At 50.7% G+C, this 14,391-nt stretch overlaps 1 protein-coding gene across 1 annotated transcript in view; it reads right to left on the bottom strand.

Moving 5' to 3' along the window:
• The window catches only part of IL17RE (interleukin 17 receptor E), a 102,430-nt gene that overhangs the window by 46,587 nt on the left and 41,452 nt on the right, over positions 1 to 14,391 (bottom strand). The window contains exons 9-10 of the mRNA XM_069643262.1: positions 13,818 to 13,865; positions 685 to 730 (exon numbers count right to left, since the gene is read on the bottom strand). Coding sequence (XP_069499363.1) covers positions 685 to 730; positions 13,818 to 13,865 — 94 coding nt within the window. The remainder of the gene's footprint in view (positions 1 to 684; positions 731 to 13,817; positions 13,866 to 14,391) is intronic.

Raw genomic sequence — 14,391 nt, 5'->3', positions numbered from 1 at the left:
GCATGAGCTTTTGCAGCAGGAAAAACGACAGCCCCCCTCCAATCCTTCTACCCGCCTCACAATGGCGGGGCCAGAAACTGGGGGAGAATGTCGGCTTTCCACTCCAGTTTCTGCCACAGCCCAAGATAATTTAAAAAAATCCCATGTTGGAAAAATTAGACCAGTTTTACAGGAATGGATACTTTTTGCACAGCTATTTCTGGAAATGCATTGACAGAAAATCTTTACAACTTTCCCAACTGAGTGAAATGTTTGTCTCTACGCTTTTGGGACATTGTTAGTGGTGAAATTCCTAAAAGTAAAATTATCTACATTGCAATCAAAGGATAGAGCAATTCCTTGCAAGTTCTGGTTAGCATCTCACTATCCTCCCAAGGTACAACAGTAAAACACACCCTGATTTTAAGACCCATTCACTAACTTCCCACCTTTTCTAGAGTTTTAACAGCAAAACGCAGACTGATTTCAGGATCCGGTCACTAACTGGCACCCCCTCTCCCCCACCACCCCAATCCTGCAAATACCAACCCACAAGTCAGGGCAATAAAACACAGGCTGACTGTAACACGCATGCGCTAATTCACTAATTCGAGGAAACCCAGAAACAAATTTCATACTGGAACTATTTCTGAATTAAGCATGAGGTAGTTTGAAATGACAAATGAAACTGACACGTCTCCTTACCTCTATTGTGAGGGCAATGGAAATGACTGCTGTTTCCCAGGGAAAACTGTAATACAATAATGGAGAGTGTTAACAGCCTGCACACGCCACACGTGCTTAGCATGAATGATTAATGTCGGTGTTGCAGCCCAGCGGTAAGTGCACCCCGAAGGGCGCAACATCAGCACTTGCCACATTGATGAATGAGAGCAAATAAAGGATGACAGCTTGTTAGGATGGCGTCCAGGAAATACATTAACATATTGAAATGTGTTCTTGTCAGGCGGCTGAAGTTGAGGGCCACAAGACAAAATATCAACCATGGCCAACTTGGTGCTCGTCACAATGCAGAAGTTGGGAATTCGATGATTTGCAACTATGCAACTATGCCTACCATTAAACCAGTTTCAACTCATCGTTCCCAATTCCTTTGCTATTAAATATAGGTGGTGAGAATTTGTGCGGAAATGACTTGAGCCACGCCCATTTTGGGTGGCTGGAATCCCGCGAACCTGGAGCACGTTTCCAGAATGTATCTGGAAAAGTTTGAGGTCACCCAGGAGTAAAACGTAGAGGGATGGCACGCCACCGTCACGACGGTTGAGCCGGTCCTGGTAGGTTTGAACTTATGAGCTGCATTTCGTACAGAAATCTCAGCAGTGTTTAACTCACTGGGTTACCATCCATCAACATATATTATAAAATCTCTCCAACTGAAAACCTATGCTCAATTTGAAAATACATCTTATTTTTACCTGCATGGTCAAATGTTCCTTTTCACGCCCCCCCCTCCTAAAACAACTGCGCGCTTTATATCAGGTAAGCATTGCCTTTCGCCCAAGTTAGCAAAGCTCATCAAATTCCCCAATCCGTGGCAAAATGCAGCACTTTCACCATTGATCGAGTAAAACGTGCACTGTCGGACTCACCAGTATAGTGGGGCACTGGAGTTAGCACCAGACTCACCAGTATAGTGGGGCACTGGAGTTAGCGCCAGACTCACCAGTATAGCGAGGCGCTGGAGTCAGCGCCAGACTCACCAGTATAGCGAGGCGCTGGAGTCAGCGCCAGACTCACCAGTATAGCGAGGCGCTGGAGTCAGCGCCAGACTCACCAGTATAGCGAGGCGCTGGAGTTAGCGCCAGGCTCACCAGTATAGCGAGGCGCTGGAGTTAGCGCCAGGCTCACCAGTATAGCGAGGTGCTGGAGTTAGCGCCAGACTCACCAGTATAGTGAGGCTCACCAGTATAGTGAGGCGCTGGAGTTAGCGCCAGGCTCACCAGTATAGTGAGGCGCTGGAGTTAGCGCCAGACTCACCAGTATACTGAGGCGCTGGAGTTAGCGCCAGACTCACCAGTATACTGAGGCGCTGGAGTTAGCACCAGACTCACCAGTTTACTGAGGCGCTGGAGTTAGCACCAGACTCACCAGTATAGCGAGGCGCTGGAGTTAGCGCCAGGCTCACCAGTATAGCGAGGCGCTGGAGTTAGCACCAGACTCACCAGTATAGCGAGGCGCTGGAGTTAGCGCCAGGCTCACCAGTATAGCGAGGCGCTGGAGTTAGCGCCAGGCTCACCAGTATAGCGAGGCGCTGGAGTTAGCGCCAGGCTCACCAGTATAGCGAGGTGCTGGAGTTAGCACCAGACTCACCAGTATAGCGAGGCGCTGGAGTTAGCGCCAGGCTCACCAGTATAGCGAGGCGCTGGAGTTAGCACCAGACTCACCAGTATAGCGAGGCGCTGGATTTAGCGCCAGGCTCACCAGTATAGCGAGGCGCTGGAGTTAGCGCCAGGCTCACCAGTATAGCGAGGCGCTGGAGTTAGCGCCAGGCTCACCAGTATAGCGAGGTGCTGGAGTTAGCGCCAGACTCACCAGTATAGTGAGGCTCACCAGTATAGTGAGGCGCTGGAGTTAGCGCCAGGCTCACCAGTATAGTGAGGCGCTGGAGTTAGCGCCAGACTCACCAGTATAGCGAGGCGCTGGAGTTAGCGCCAGACTCACCAGTATAGCGAGGCGCTGGAGTTAGCGCCAGGCTCACCAGTATAGCGAGGCGCTGGAGTTAGCGCCAGGCTCACCAGTATAGCGAGGCGCTGGAGTTAGCGCCAGACTCACCAGTATACTGAGGCGCTGGAGTTAGCGCCAGACTCACCAGTATACTGAGGCGCTGGAGTTAGCGCCAGACTCACCAGTTTACTGAGGCGCTGGAGTTAGCGCCAGACTTACCAGTATAGCGAGGCGCTGGAGTTAGCGCCAGGCTCACCAGTATAGCGAGGCGCTGGAGTTAGCACCAGACTCACCAGTATAGCGAGGCGCTGGAGTTAGCGCCAGGCTCACCAGTATAGCGAGGCGCTGGAGTTAGCGCCAGGCTCACCAGTATAGCGAGGCGCTGGAGTTAGCGCCAGGCTCACCAGTATAGCGAGGCGCTGGAGTTAGCGCCAGGCTCACCAGTATAGCGAGGCGCTGGAGTTAGTGCCAGACTCACCAGTATAGCGAGGTGCTGGAGTTAGCGCCAGACTCACCATTATACTGAGGCGCTGGAGCGAGGCGCTGGAGTTAGCGCCAAATGCTGCATGACTTATAATCCACAGATGCTGATTCCAAGCGCGGGACACATTTCTCTGAGGCCGGGTAATCACACAGCTGCAGCTCTCTTAACCGTCAATGGCTAACACCGTGACATTTTATGTCTGGGGAGGATAGCTCAGCGAGTTAAACACTTGCTGCAAACAGGTGGCAAACCTGTAGTTTGAAAGTTTGAATCCAGGCCTGGCTGACTCAGTATTTTAACCTTCCGGAGTCAATAGATTGTGTAGTTGTACATTCATTTAAGTAAAGTTTACTTTATCTATAGGGCGCTTATGCCAATGCGCTGTATAAAGCAAATAACACTACAGAAAAAAGTGCCGCCATAATGTACTGGATCACAGCATTTGGCAGCGCGCCGGAGGCAAAGGTTCGAATCCTGGATCCGCGTTTTGAAAAAACCGAGCGAGTTATAAATAACCTGCACTTCCACAATTCAATGAAACTAGCGCCTAGATACCTACAGGTTATATGCGCTGCAAATAAATACAAAAATTAAATTAAGAAAAGAGAGCAAGGGTAGAGGCTGCACTTAGGGTGAAAGGTCAGGAGTTCCAGAGATAAGGAACGGAAACAAGATTCTGCTCACAGGGGATGAGACAATGAAAGACCTAGGGCCTGATTTACAGAGCGTTTTCCTATGGGATCACCCCAGTATAAAACGCTTCTGTTAATCAGGCCCTTAATTGTGAGGAGGAACAGGTAAGGAGGAGTGAAACCATGAAGACACTTGACAACAGTTTAAAGAACTAAAACTGAAGACAAGAGCAAAAGGCATTGCAGGGAGGGGAGTGTTAGAATGGAGTGGTACCTGGAACAGAAGGGACCCCGCCGAGTTAAGCACAGAGTGCAGAGGAGTAAGACCAAAAGCAGGGAGGCCGAGGAGAAGAGAGTGAGGACGAAAGCTTTAGTGGCTTCAAAACGGCGGGCGTGAGCCCGAGTGCACACAGGAAGTAAGAGAATGGGCCTCATTCCGAGTCCGGCGGTAATGGAAAAACGATGGCGGTAAAGTAATACTGCCATCCTTTTCCGCCGTGGACTATTCCGACCAATCACACCGTAATTACCGCCGCCGTAAAGTACGACGGCGTAAATAGCGGACCAGTGTCGCGCGCCCGAGACACCACGTCGGAAATAACGCTAAGGCGTTAACCAGTGCTGATCCCAAGTAAAGCGGACACGGTAAAAACGGGCTCCACAAGGGCGCAAAGTACCTTAACGCCATGGCGTAATTACCGGCATCGCAGAGAAGGTGTTAACAACCCTGAACAGTGCCAGAAAGACGAACAGGTGCACCCAATCAGCACAGGTGGAGTCCATAGAGTCAGGCACAGCACAAAAGGAGCACACCCACACACCACACCCCCTCCCACACCAAGATGATACCAATTCTCGCAGCATTCATGGAGCTGGAGGCCCTGCTTGCAAGGCAGCAACTACGACAACATCAACAACAGCAACCACAGCAACCACAGCCCCCACCACAGAGGATACACAGGAGGAGAAGGAGGCAGAGACAGGCCCAGCATGCCCTACCGGTGCAGCCACCATTACCACGCCGTCAGCCCCCAATTCCACGCATCAGACCCACCCCCTTCAACCTCACACCAGAGCAGATACACACCCTGTACCGGCTTGACCGGGACACCATAACCACCATAGTGGCCCTGATACATAACGACATAGTGAGCCTAATAGAAATCAGCACTGCCATCCCCCCTCTACTAAAGGTAGTGTCTGTGCTCCACTTCCTTGCCACAGGGACCTACCAGCATACAGTGGGGCACATGCATGGCATTTCACAGCCCATATTTTCCCGGATACTCAACCAAGTGCTCGATGCCCTCCTCAAGCACAGAAGGGACTACATATGCCTCCCCCGGACTCCCCAGGAGCCATATGATACCAAAGCTGCCTTCCATGCACTTGCAGGCATGCCAAATTGCATAGGTGCCATCGACTGCACCCACGTACAATTGGTGGTTCCCCATGCCATGGAGGTGCCGTATCGCAACTGCAAGCAATATCACTCCATCAACGTCCAGATGGTGTGTAATGCCAGTAAAGCCATCACACAATGCAATGCCCGATACCCCGGATCAACTCATGACTCCTTGGTCCTGCGGAACTCTACACTACCACGCTACATGGAGCGACATGCTGAACGACGTACCTGGCTGCTTGGTGAATAACCGGAATGGGCCATGGCAGTCCATTGGGGCTGTGAGTAGGCTGTCAGCATACTCCACCCGGGTGGTAAAGGGTGGGGTAGAGAGATGCATAAGGGTGGGACAGTCAACGCCATTGTACGATGTAATGGGGTGACTGTATCCTGGGACATGTGTGCATGGCCAGTGAACACCTGCTGCAATGTTAGATTAGCACAGTTCTCCACCATGATTGCACGAACACTTACCTTCATTCCACTCTCATGCAGGTGATGCTGGCTACCCATTGAAGCCGTGGCTCATGACCCCGGTCCGCAACCCACAGGACTACAATAGATCTCATACCCGTACACGGGTGGTGATAGAGCAGACCTTCGGCCTTTTGAAGGCACGATTTCGTTGCCTCAGCCGGTCAGGTGGTGCCCTCATCTACAGCCACGAGAAGGTGGCCAAGATTACCATGGCATGTGCAATGCTGCACAACATGTGCATCCATCGGAACGTGCCACTGCCCCCTGACGTGGGTCTGCTACCACCAGATGATGAGGAGGAGGAGGAAGGAATGGCAGGACAGCATCACGGGGCCGATGCACAGGAGGGACGTCACGTGCGACAAGCATTGATTGACCAATATTTCTGAGTCACAAGTCAGCTGAGGGGGTGAGGATGACAGGACATTGGGCACTGGGTGTGGGGATACATGTACTACATGCACTGTGAGACATTAAAAGACACATGCACAATGATCAATGTCCACTCTGTTTTCCAGGATAGACCAAACTGTGTATTGTATAATCATGTGAAAACGTGTACAAATAATCCTCCACCCTCACCCCCCTCCCCCCAACTCCCACGCACACCCTCACCCCCCTCCCCCCCAACTCCCACGCACACCCTCACCAACCCCCCCAACTCCCCCGCGCACCCTCACCCACCTCCCCCCCAACTCCCACGCACACCCTCACCCCCCTCAACCCCCAACTACCACGCACACCCTCACCCCCCTCCCCCCAACTCCCACGCACACCCTCACCCCCCTCCCCCCCAACTCCCACGCACACCCTCACCCCCCTCACCCTCCCCCCACAACAGCCCCACAATGGTCCCATCAATACTACATAGGCCACATGTGTGTGGCTTCATAGTCAATGGGCACTCCCCGAGCCTGGGGTATCATTTTCGCATTGTGCGTTGTGACCTGCGGACCGGGCTGGTCTGCGTGGAGGAGCACTGGGAGGGTGGTTCCTCCTGCTGGGGCTGAGGTCTGGGGGTTGCTGCCTCCAGGGCATCAGCAATCCTGCCGAGCACCTCACAGAGCCGGTTTGTGCATGTAGTGATGACCTCGCCCAGAGTCTGCAGGTCATTGTGATGCACCAACCCCGATTCCCGGTTGTCCCGGAGAAACTCCTCTATCATGGCCGTGAGGTTCTGGGAGTGCACAGCTTCTGCGGCCGATGTGGGGGATGTGGTTGGCAGGCTTGGTATTGGGCCTGCAGGCCTCTCAGGTGTTTCGGCAGGGGAAGTGGGCTGATGTGAGACAGGTGTTACCCCTTCGCCTGTGAGACCTGGGCCATCACTCGACTGTGCTGTGTGCAACCTGGCTGTACGATGGTGACTCAGGGCTGTAGTCATTGGTCTCCTCCACGTTGACCACGGAATGAGATGTGGGGCTGTCTGGCACACTAAGGAGGCACATGGCAGCATTCTCCCCTGACATGCTGGATTCCTCAGGGTGCAGCGTGGGGCATGTTTCCGGCGGAACTGCAGGCATGCCAGGTGCGCGGGTGGGGGTTGTGTACCCTCCATGGGGGTTGCTGGAGCAGGTGGTGTAGTATGGGCCTTATGTCTGCCAGCAGGTATGCGCTGTACCCTGCCCCTGTCCCGGGAGGTACTTGGCCGGGAGCCTTCCTGCTCCTCACTTTCATGACCGCTACCTGTGGGGGGCAAGAGAGACAGCATGAGCAATGATCTGGGGGTCATCATGACTTCAAGCCTATGGTAACACATTGGGAGAGCAGCGTCTTGGTGATCTTTTGGTCGGTGAGTGAACTTGGCTTGGATGGTAAAAGCATACTGTTGGCGGGGTCAATCATGTTGGCGGAGTACTGTGGTGAGTGACATTCACCAGCTTTCTGTGTGGCATGGCCAATATGGGTGTCAGCCTTGCACCTGACATCATCCTGGGTCCCACTTGTTACGACATGGTTGTAGGGGGGGGGAGGGGGTCTACGAAGCAAACATGATGTGACTCTTTGGCCGGCCCTTTGCGGTGAATTACATTAGGGATGCATGTACTGTTTGGACTCATGACACTCACCTGCATCAGTGGATGAGGGATCACCGCAATCCATTTCGCCAACACCTTCGATGGCTTCTGTGCCCATCATCTCCGCACATGTTTCCTCCCAGGGCATCATTTTAATGGGTGAGCCTGGGCCTCCTCCTGTCTCCAGGGCCTGCTGACGGTTTGCTGACAGGATGGCCCACACCCTGAGACGGAGGTCATCCCAGCGTTTGCGGCAATGCGTTGTGCTGCGGGGGGTGTTGCCAACGGCGCTCACCCTCTGTGCGACCAACTCCCATATCTCCTTCTTTCTGAGGATGGTGGGCCTACGCATGTCGCTGCAGAATACGATATCTGCATGTTCATGCAGAGTGTCGACCAGGACCTGTAACTCATCCTGGGTGAATTTTTCTTTTCGGATGCGCGCAGCACCCTTTTTCAGAACTTTAGGCATGATGCTGTTCTCTGTAGTATATTTGGTCGATCTGAGTCCTTTATGGAGTCCTGTATGTCCTGTATGGAGAGGATTGCAATAGATTGTGATTTTAAATATGGCCGCCGTGATGCTTCCCGTTCCTGTGCGATGACGTTATTTCCGTTTCCGGTATTTAACGGTGGCCGTAATTTACGGTTAGCGTAAATTACGGTCTCCGCTAATTACGGATTCCAGTGAAGGCGATGGTGTTAAATACGTCTAGGTTTATGGCGGTAAGGGGTTTGACGGGACCTTTTGCGCTATGCCGCAAGGGAGTTTACCGCCATGGCGGAATACTCGTGCATGCGAAGTCGGAATATGGTGGAAATAGCGCCTTCCAACCACATCGTACATGGTATTTACGCCATGGCGGTAATTAGTGTTATTTACCGCCATACTCGGAATGAGGCCCAATGTATCATAAATATTGTGTGCAAAAGCGGAAAGGAAATGGAAGAAGGAGAACGAGCTGAAACAGAGGGGCGGGGAAGGAAGGACATTTAGACAGTGGGAGACAGACAGCAGTGAATGTCATCAGAGAAGGAGGAAAAAGAGAGTGCAGTCTCTCCACTGTTGGCAAAGAACTGGCGACCCAGGCTGGAGAAGGAGACCATACCAAAGTGAAGAGAGAAGAGACGAGGGTCAAGGGCCGAGCCTGGGGCATAACATGACCTATTATTACAGCTGCTGGAAGCTAGAGAAATCACTCATGAAGCGCTATACAAAAATATTACGATTATTATTGATTTCAAATGGAACATGAAAAGAAAACGTTTTTACGCCAACATGGATCTTGGCTTTTAATGCAAAATAGCTAAGAATAGTCGAAGAAGTCGACTACATATTAAAGGAAGCAGAACATTGAAAATAATTACTACACAGCATGGCAGGGTACATTTTAAACATCGTGCAATCGACTAGCTGCAAAGACTGTGATGCCCACATATTATGAGGGCCTTCCTTACCCCACCAGAAGAAGCATTGTCAGGAGTGGCAGACACTGGTAGGAAGGGGGCGTTATTCTTCCCCTCGCCTCTGCTTCATCACCCACACTCCTATTCTCTCATCTCAACACACATTTTTTCTCTAAGACAGAACATTTTTAAATTTGAAAACTCATCATAGACTTCTCCAGAAGACCCAATCGCTGCACTGAAGCTGGATGATGTCAGAGTCTGTAAGTGGGGGCATCTCCAGAAGACCCAATCACTGAACTGAAGCTGGATGATGTCGGTGTCTGTAAGTAGGGGCATCTCCAGAAGACCCAATCACTGAACTGAAGCTGGATGATGTCAGTGTCTGTAAGTGGGGGCATCTCCAGAAAACCCAATCTCTGCACTGAAGCTGAAGGATGTCAGTGTCTGTAAGTGGGGGCATCTCCAGAAGACCCAATCTCTGCACTGAAGCTGAAGGATGTCAGTGTCTGGGTGTGGGGGCATCTCCAGAAGACCCAATCGCTGCACTGAAGCTGGATGATGTCAGTGTCTGTAAGTGGGGGCATCTCCAGAAGACCCAATCACTGCACTGAAGCTGGATGATGTCTGTGTCTGTAAGTGGGGGCATCTCCAGAAGACCCAATCTCTGCACTGAAGCTGAAGGATGTCAGTGTCTGTAAGTGGGGGCATCGCCTGAAGACCCAATCGCTGATGTCAGAGTCTAAGTGGGGGCATCTCCAGAAGACCGAATGACTGCACAGAAGCTGGATGATGTCAGTGTGTGGGTATGAGGGCATCTCCAGAAGACCCAATCACTGCACTGAAGCTGGATGATGTCAGTGTCTGTAAGTGGGGCATCTCCAGAAGACCCAATCGCTGCACTGAAGCTGGATGATGTCAGTGTCTGTAAGTGGGAGCATCTCCAGAAGACCCAATCTCTGCACTGAAGCTGAATGTTGTCGGTGTCTGTAAGTGGGTGCATTTCCAGAAGACCCAATCGCTGCACTGAAGCTGAATGATGTCAGTGTCTGGGTGTGGGTGTGGGGGCATCTCCAGAAGACCCAATCACTGAACGGAAGCTGGATGATGTCAGTGTCTGTATGTGGGGGCATCTCCAGAAGACCCAATCACTGAACTGAAGCTGGATGATGTCAGTGTCTGTAAGTGGGGGCATTTCCGAGATCCGCAAACTCGGGAATGGTGGTTGCATGTCTTAATAGAAGTGAAACCCAAGAGTGGGCTTCTTTCCACATGTAACCCCTTCACCTCTCTACACTCACAGCAATATCATTAAAGGAAAGGATTATCTTGGTATAGCAAACACCTCGACAGATGTGCACATATCTAAGGGTCTGATCACCACCATTCACAACAGATGCTTCCACCTCTACAAAGGCCATTATCTCAATCATTAGCCTACCTAGGCCTGCCCTGGGCGGGTGCCGGGGAGCGGGCACCGAAATGGCAACTCATACACAACTTGCCTCACTCCAATTGGGAGAGCCCAGTGCAGGCCTGTTTTTTTTTCTTTGCATTCTGTCACTTGTAGTTTGAGATTTCCCTAAATTTTTAATCCAGGTCAAAGAGCTAAGAAACAAGTAGGTCTGTACTGCCATCTGGTGTACGTTGGTATGTATGCTAACTTGTAAAGACCAAACAAGGCTTCAGATTATCCACAGTGATAAGCAGTGATGTACAAAGAGAGGCCCATTGCTAAACCTGGAGAACTGGATTGTTCTAATCTTGGGACTTGACCACACAATTGCGTGACTCTGGACTTATCACTTTGGGATTGTGTTTTGTCGCAGGTTTAGTGCATTTAATTTCATTTGAATTTGTAAAGCGCCTTTACCACAAGCACTAATATTCGAAACTGGTACAATTTACATGACAATGCAAAAAGCAACTAAAAGCAGAAGGAGGGGGGGGAGAGAAGCAGAAAGTCACTGAGTAGAAAGAAGGGAGAGAAGATGAGCTTTCAGGTTAGATTGAAAAATTCAAAGAGATGAAGGAGAGCAGAGGGGGAGAGAATTCCAGTGTTTTTCGGGGCTAAGAAGACAAAAGATCGGAAACGGGAAGAAGCACAGGGGGATTTGGGGACAGCGAGTACATTTAAAAACAACAGAAAGAAAATGGTAGAGTAGACGTGATTCAAAGGGAAGCAGTGAAATAGACAGTAAAGAAGATGTGACAGAGGTGCGAAAAGGTAAAGAGAACAGAAGACGAAACAAATAATTATAAGCAGATCAGAGAGGAAGATGTGAGTCAGGAAGGCCAAGAAGGGAGAAGAGCAGAAGGTGATAAGGGAAAAGACCAGGGAGAAGTTTAGCAGCGTGAAATCAGAGATAGGGGTGAGCACGATGGATGTTAAAAAGGGCATAGTGGCAAGAGCGAGAAATAGAACAGATATGCAGTTTAAAGGAAGCAAGGGATCAAAGATAACCCAAAGTGCAAGCAGGAGTGGGAAAGGGCAGAGGGCAAGAAGGAAAAAAGGAATGGCGGAGAAAGAGCCAGAAAAAACAGAACCTCCATTTTAGGAGGAGAGAGGTGTAGAAAATGAGAAAACATCCATTTTTGAACAGCAGAAAGACAAGTTGATACAGTGGAGTGCAGAATAGAGTCAAAGGAAGAAAAAGAGAAAGGTTTGTATATCACCTGCGTACCGGTGAAAGAAAAGATTGCATGAAGAAATAAGAGCAGAGAGCAAAGGACAGGGACACTGTAGAGAAGAGAAAGAGAGGAAGCGCTGTGTCCAACCCAGGTCACAGCTCATCGCTTGAGCAGAGAAAAAAAAGGACCAGTGCAATCCACAAAAGGCATCTCGATGTGCGCATTGAGATGCCCCTTTAAGCTGTTTGTGCAAATCAGGGGGCATTTCTGCGCATTTAAGAGCACATCCCAAATTTACAAACGGGATGCGCATTGAAATGAACAGAAATAAAGCACATTCCCTTTCACCTGTTGGAACGGGTGCCAAGAGGGTGTGCAATCATGACAGTGTCATATCTCACCCATTCATGCTTTTTCTTTTTTAAGTGTGGCAATCGCAGTCTAAGCCGCAAATGTCCCACTTGCGTTTCCTTCTTTCAAACAAGTGGAGAAATGCTTTTATTTTCGGTTAACATTTCAAAGTTCCGACCCTTTAAGGGCCCAACACAGTGAAATGCTCTTCCAGCCACCTGCGGGCGGTGGAGCCTGTACAGTGTTAGTGCCGGGAGCGTGCTGCTAGCGCTATTGCATGCAGGATGGCAGGCCAGTGCATCATTTGTGCATGCTCCCAGCACTAATGCATGCATGGGGCAGCCAGTGCCTCATTTGTGCGTGCTCCCAGCACTAAGTCATGCATGGGGGCTGGCCAGTGCCTCATTTGTGCGTGCTTCTGTCATTAATGTATGCAAGGGGGCAGGCCAGTGCATCATTCATGCGTGCTCCCGGCACAAATGCATGCATGGGGGCCAGCCAATGCATCATTTGTGCGTGCTCCTGGCACTAATGCATGCATGGAGGCCGGCCAGTGCATCATTTGTGCGTGCTCCCAGCACTAAGGCATGCATGGGGCCGGCCAGTGCATCATTCGTGCGTGCTCCCAGCACTAAGGCATGCATGGGGGCTGGCCAGTGCATCATTTGTGCGTGCTCCCGGCACTAATGCATGCATGAGGCCAGCCAGTGCCTCATTTATGCGTGCTCCCAGCACTAAGGCATGCATGGGAGCTGGACAGTGCATCATTTGTGCGTGCTCCCAGCACTAAGGCATGCATGGGGGCCAGCCAGTGCATCATTTGTGCGTGCTCCCGGCACTAATGCATGCATGGGGCCGGCCAGTGCCTCATTTATGCGTGCTCCCAGCACTAAGGCATGCATGGGGGCTGGCCAGTGCATCATTTGTGCGTGCTCCCAGCACTAAGGCATGCATGGGGGCCGGCCAGTGCATTATTTGTGCATGCTCTCGGCACTAATGCATGCATGGGGCCAGCCAGTGCCTCATTTATGCGTGCTCCCAGCACTAATGCATGCATGGGGCCAGCCAGTGCCTCATTTATGCGTGCTCCCAGCACTTAGGCATGCATGGGGGCTGGCCAGTGCATCATTTGTGCGTGCTCCTGGCATTAATGTTTGCATTGGGGCCTGGCAGTGCATCATTCGTGCTACAGCTCGGTCTCTTGGAAATGTGCAGATCCCCTTTAAGAAGAAGGGGACCTTTGCGTTTCCTAAAATGGCGCTTCTAAAAACAGGACATCCTCTGCGCTAGTTTTAGAGGACCCATTGTGGGGAGAATTCACTCCCCCAATCTCTAAGGGCCTCAAACTTTGTAATACCAACTCTGCGGTGTCCATAGATTTGCATGTTTATGTGTCCTCCTTCCCTACCCCCACAATCGCATACTGGATTCTGAAAGCTGGACACCCGTGTTCCCCGCACAACCCCCATTCCATGTGCAGCACCCCATATTTGAGATGTTGCTTGTACAATAAGTAGTCTCTGTAAAGCTCTCTGCTGCTTCTTGGAGATAGGCTTCAGTGATGTTGAATAACTGCTATACAATTAAAATGAAGATTATTCGCATTTTTTTTATCTTTCGGAAAGCTTGGATTTTACCATCAATCCCCTTCACCAAATCTTTTCCACCCCCACCCTAGAAAAATACAGGGCGTGCTGCAGCTTCCAAGGGTCCCACTGAAGCTTCCCACTGCTGAGGATTTCCCTTACCTTAAAGCACAGCCTTGGATTCGTGTCCACATTCTCAATTGTATAGACCTAAAATAATGGTGAAAAACACAAAAGTGAAAAAACATGAAACTCCGTCGTATATTAAAGTGCACGGAACAGAAGCGCATTGGCCTCAGGACAAAGACACATCTCTTTCCAGAGACAAGCCGGCCTATATACACCCCAGGGGACAGTATACAACAAATCAGATACAGGCGCAACCCTAGCACAAGTGCTTGTGAACAGCATCCACTCACTTCCAAAGAGTGGCCTAGACATACATTGATACGCGATGACTGAAGGCATGGGGGGGGGGCACGGCAGGCCGGACCAAAGTGCTAATTTAAGCGCCACCTAAAACGCGCAGACATAACCTGGTCTCCAGCTTCACCCTTGTGCTCACACTCATGTCACCAACACTTCATGCTGCATCGCTTGAAAAGTCAAGCCAGCACTTTAATAAGAACTTTAATAAAATGTTAAATTAGATTTTTCTAAATGAATATCTTTGTCTCCCTCTGCCCCTTTTTCGCACCCCATATATTAAACACAATGAATGTGCTTAAAAATATTG

The sequence above is a fragment of the Ambystoma mexicanum genome, chromosome 2p, assembly GCF_040938575.1.
Source record: "Ambystoma mexicanum isolate Mex_15411 chromosome 2p, UKY_AmexF1_1, whole genome shotgun sequence".
NCBI classification, from domain to species: domain Eukaryota; kingdom Metazoa; phylum Chordata; class Amphibia; order Caudata; family Ambystomatidae; genus Ambystoma; species Ambystoma mexicanum.
The sequence above is the reverse complement of the archived record's forward strand: the minus strand, read 5'-3'. Positions and strand labels throughout refer to the sequence as shown.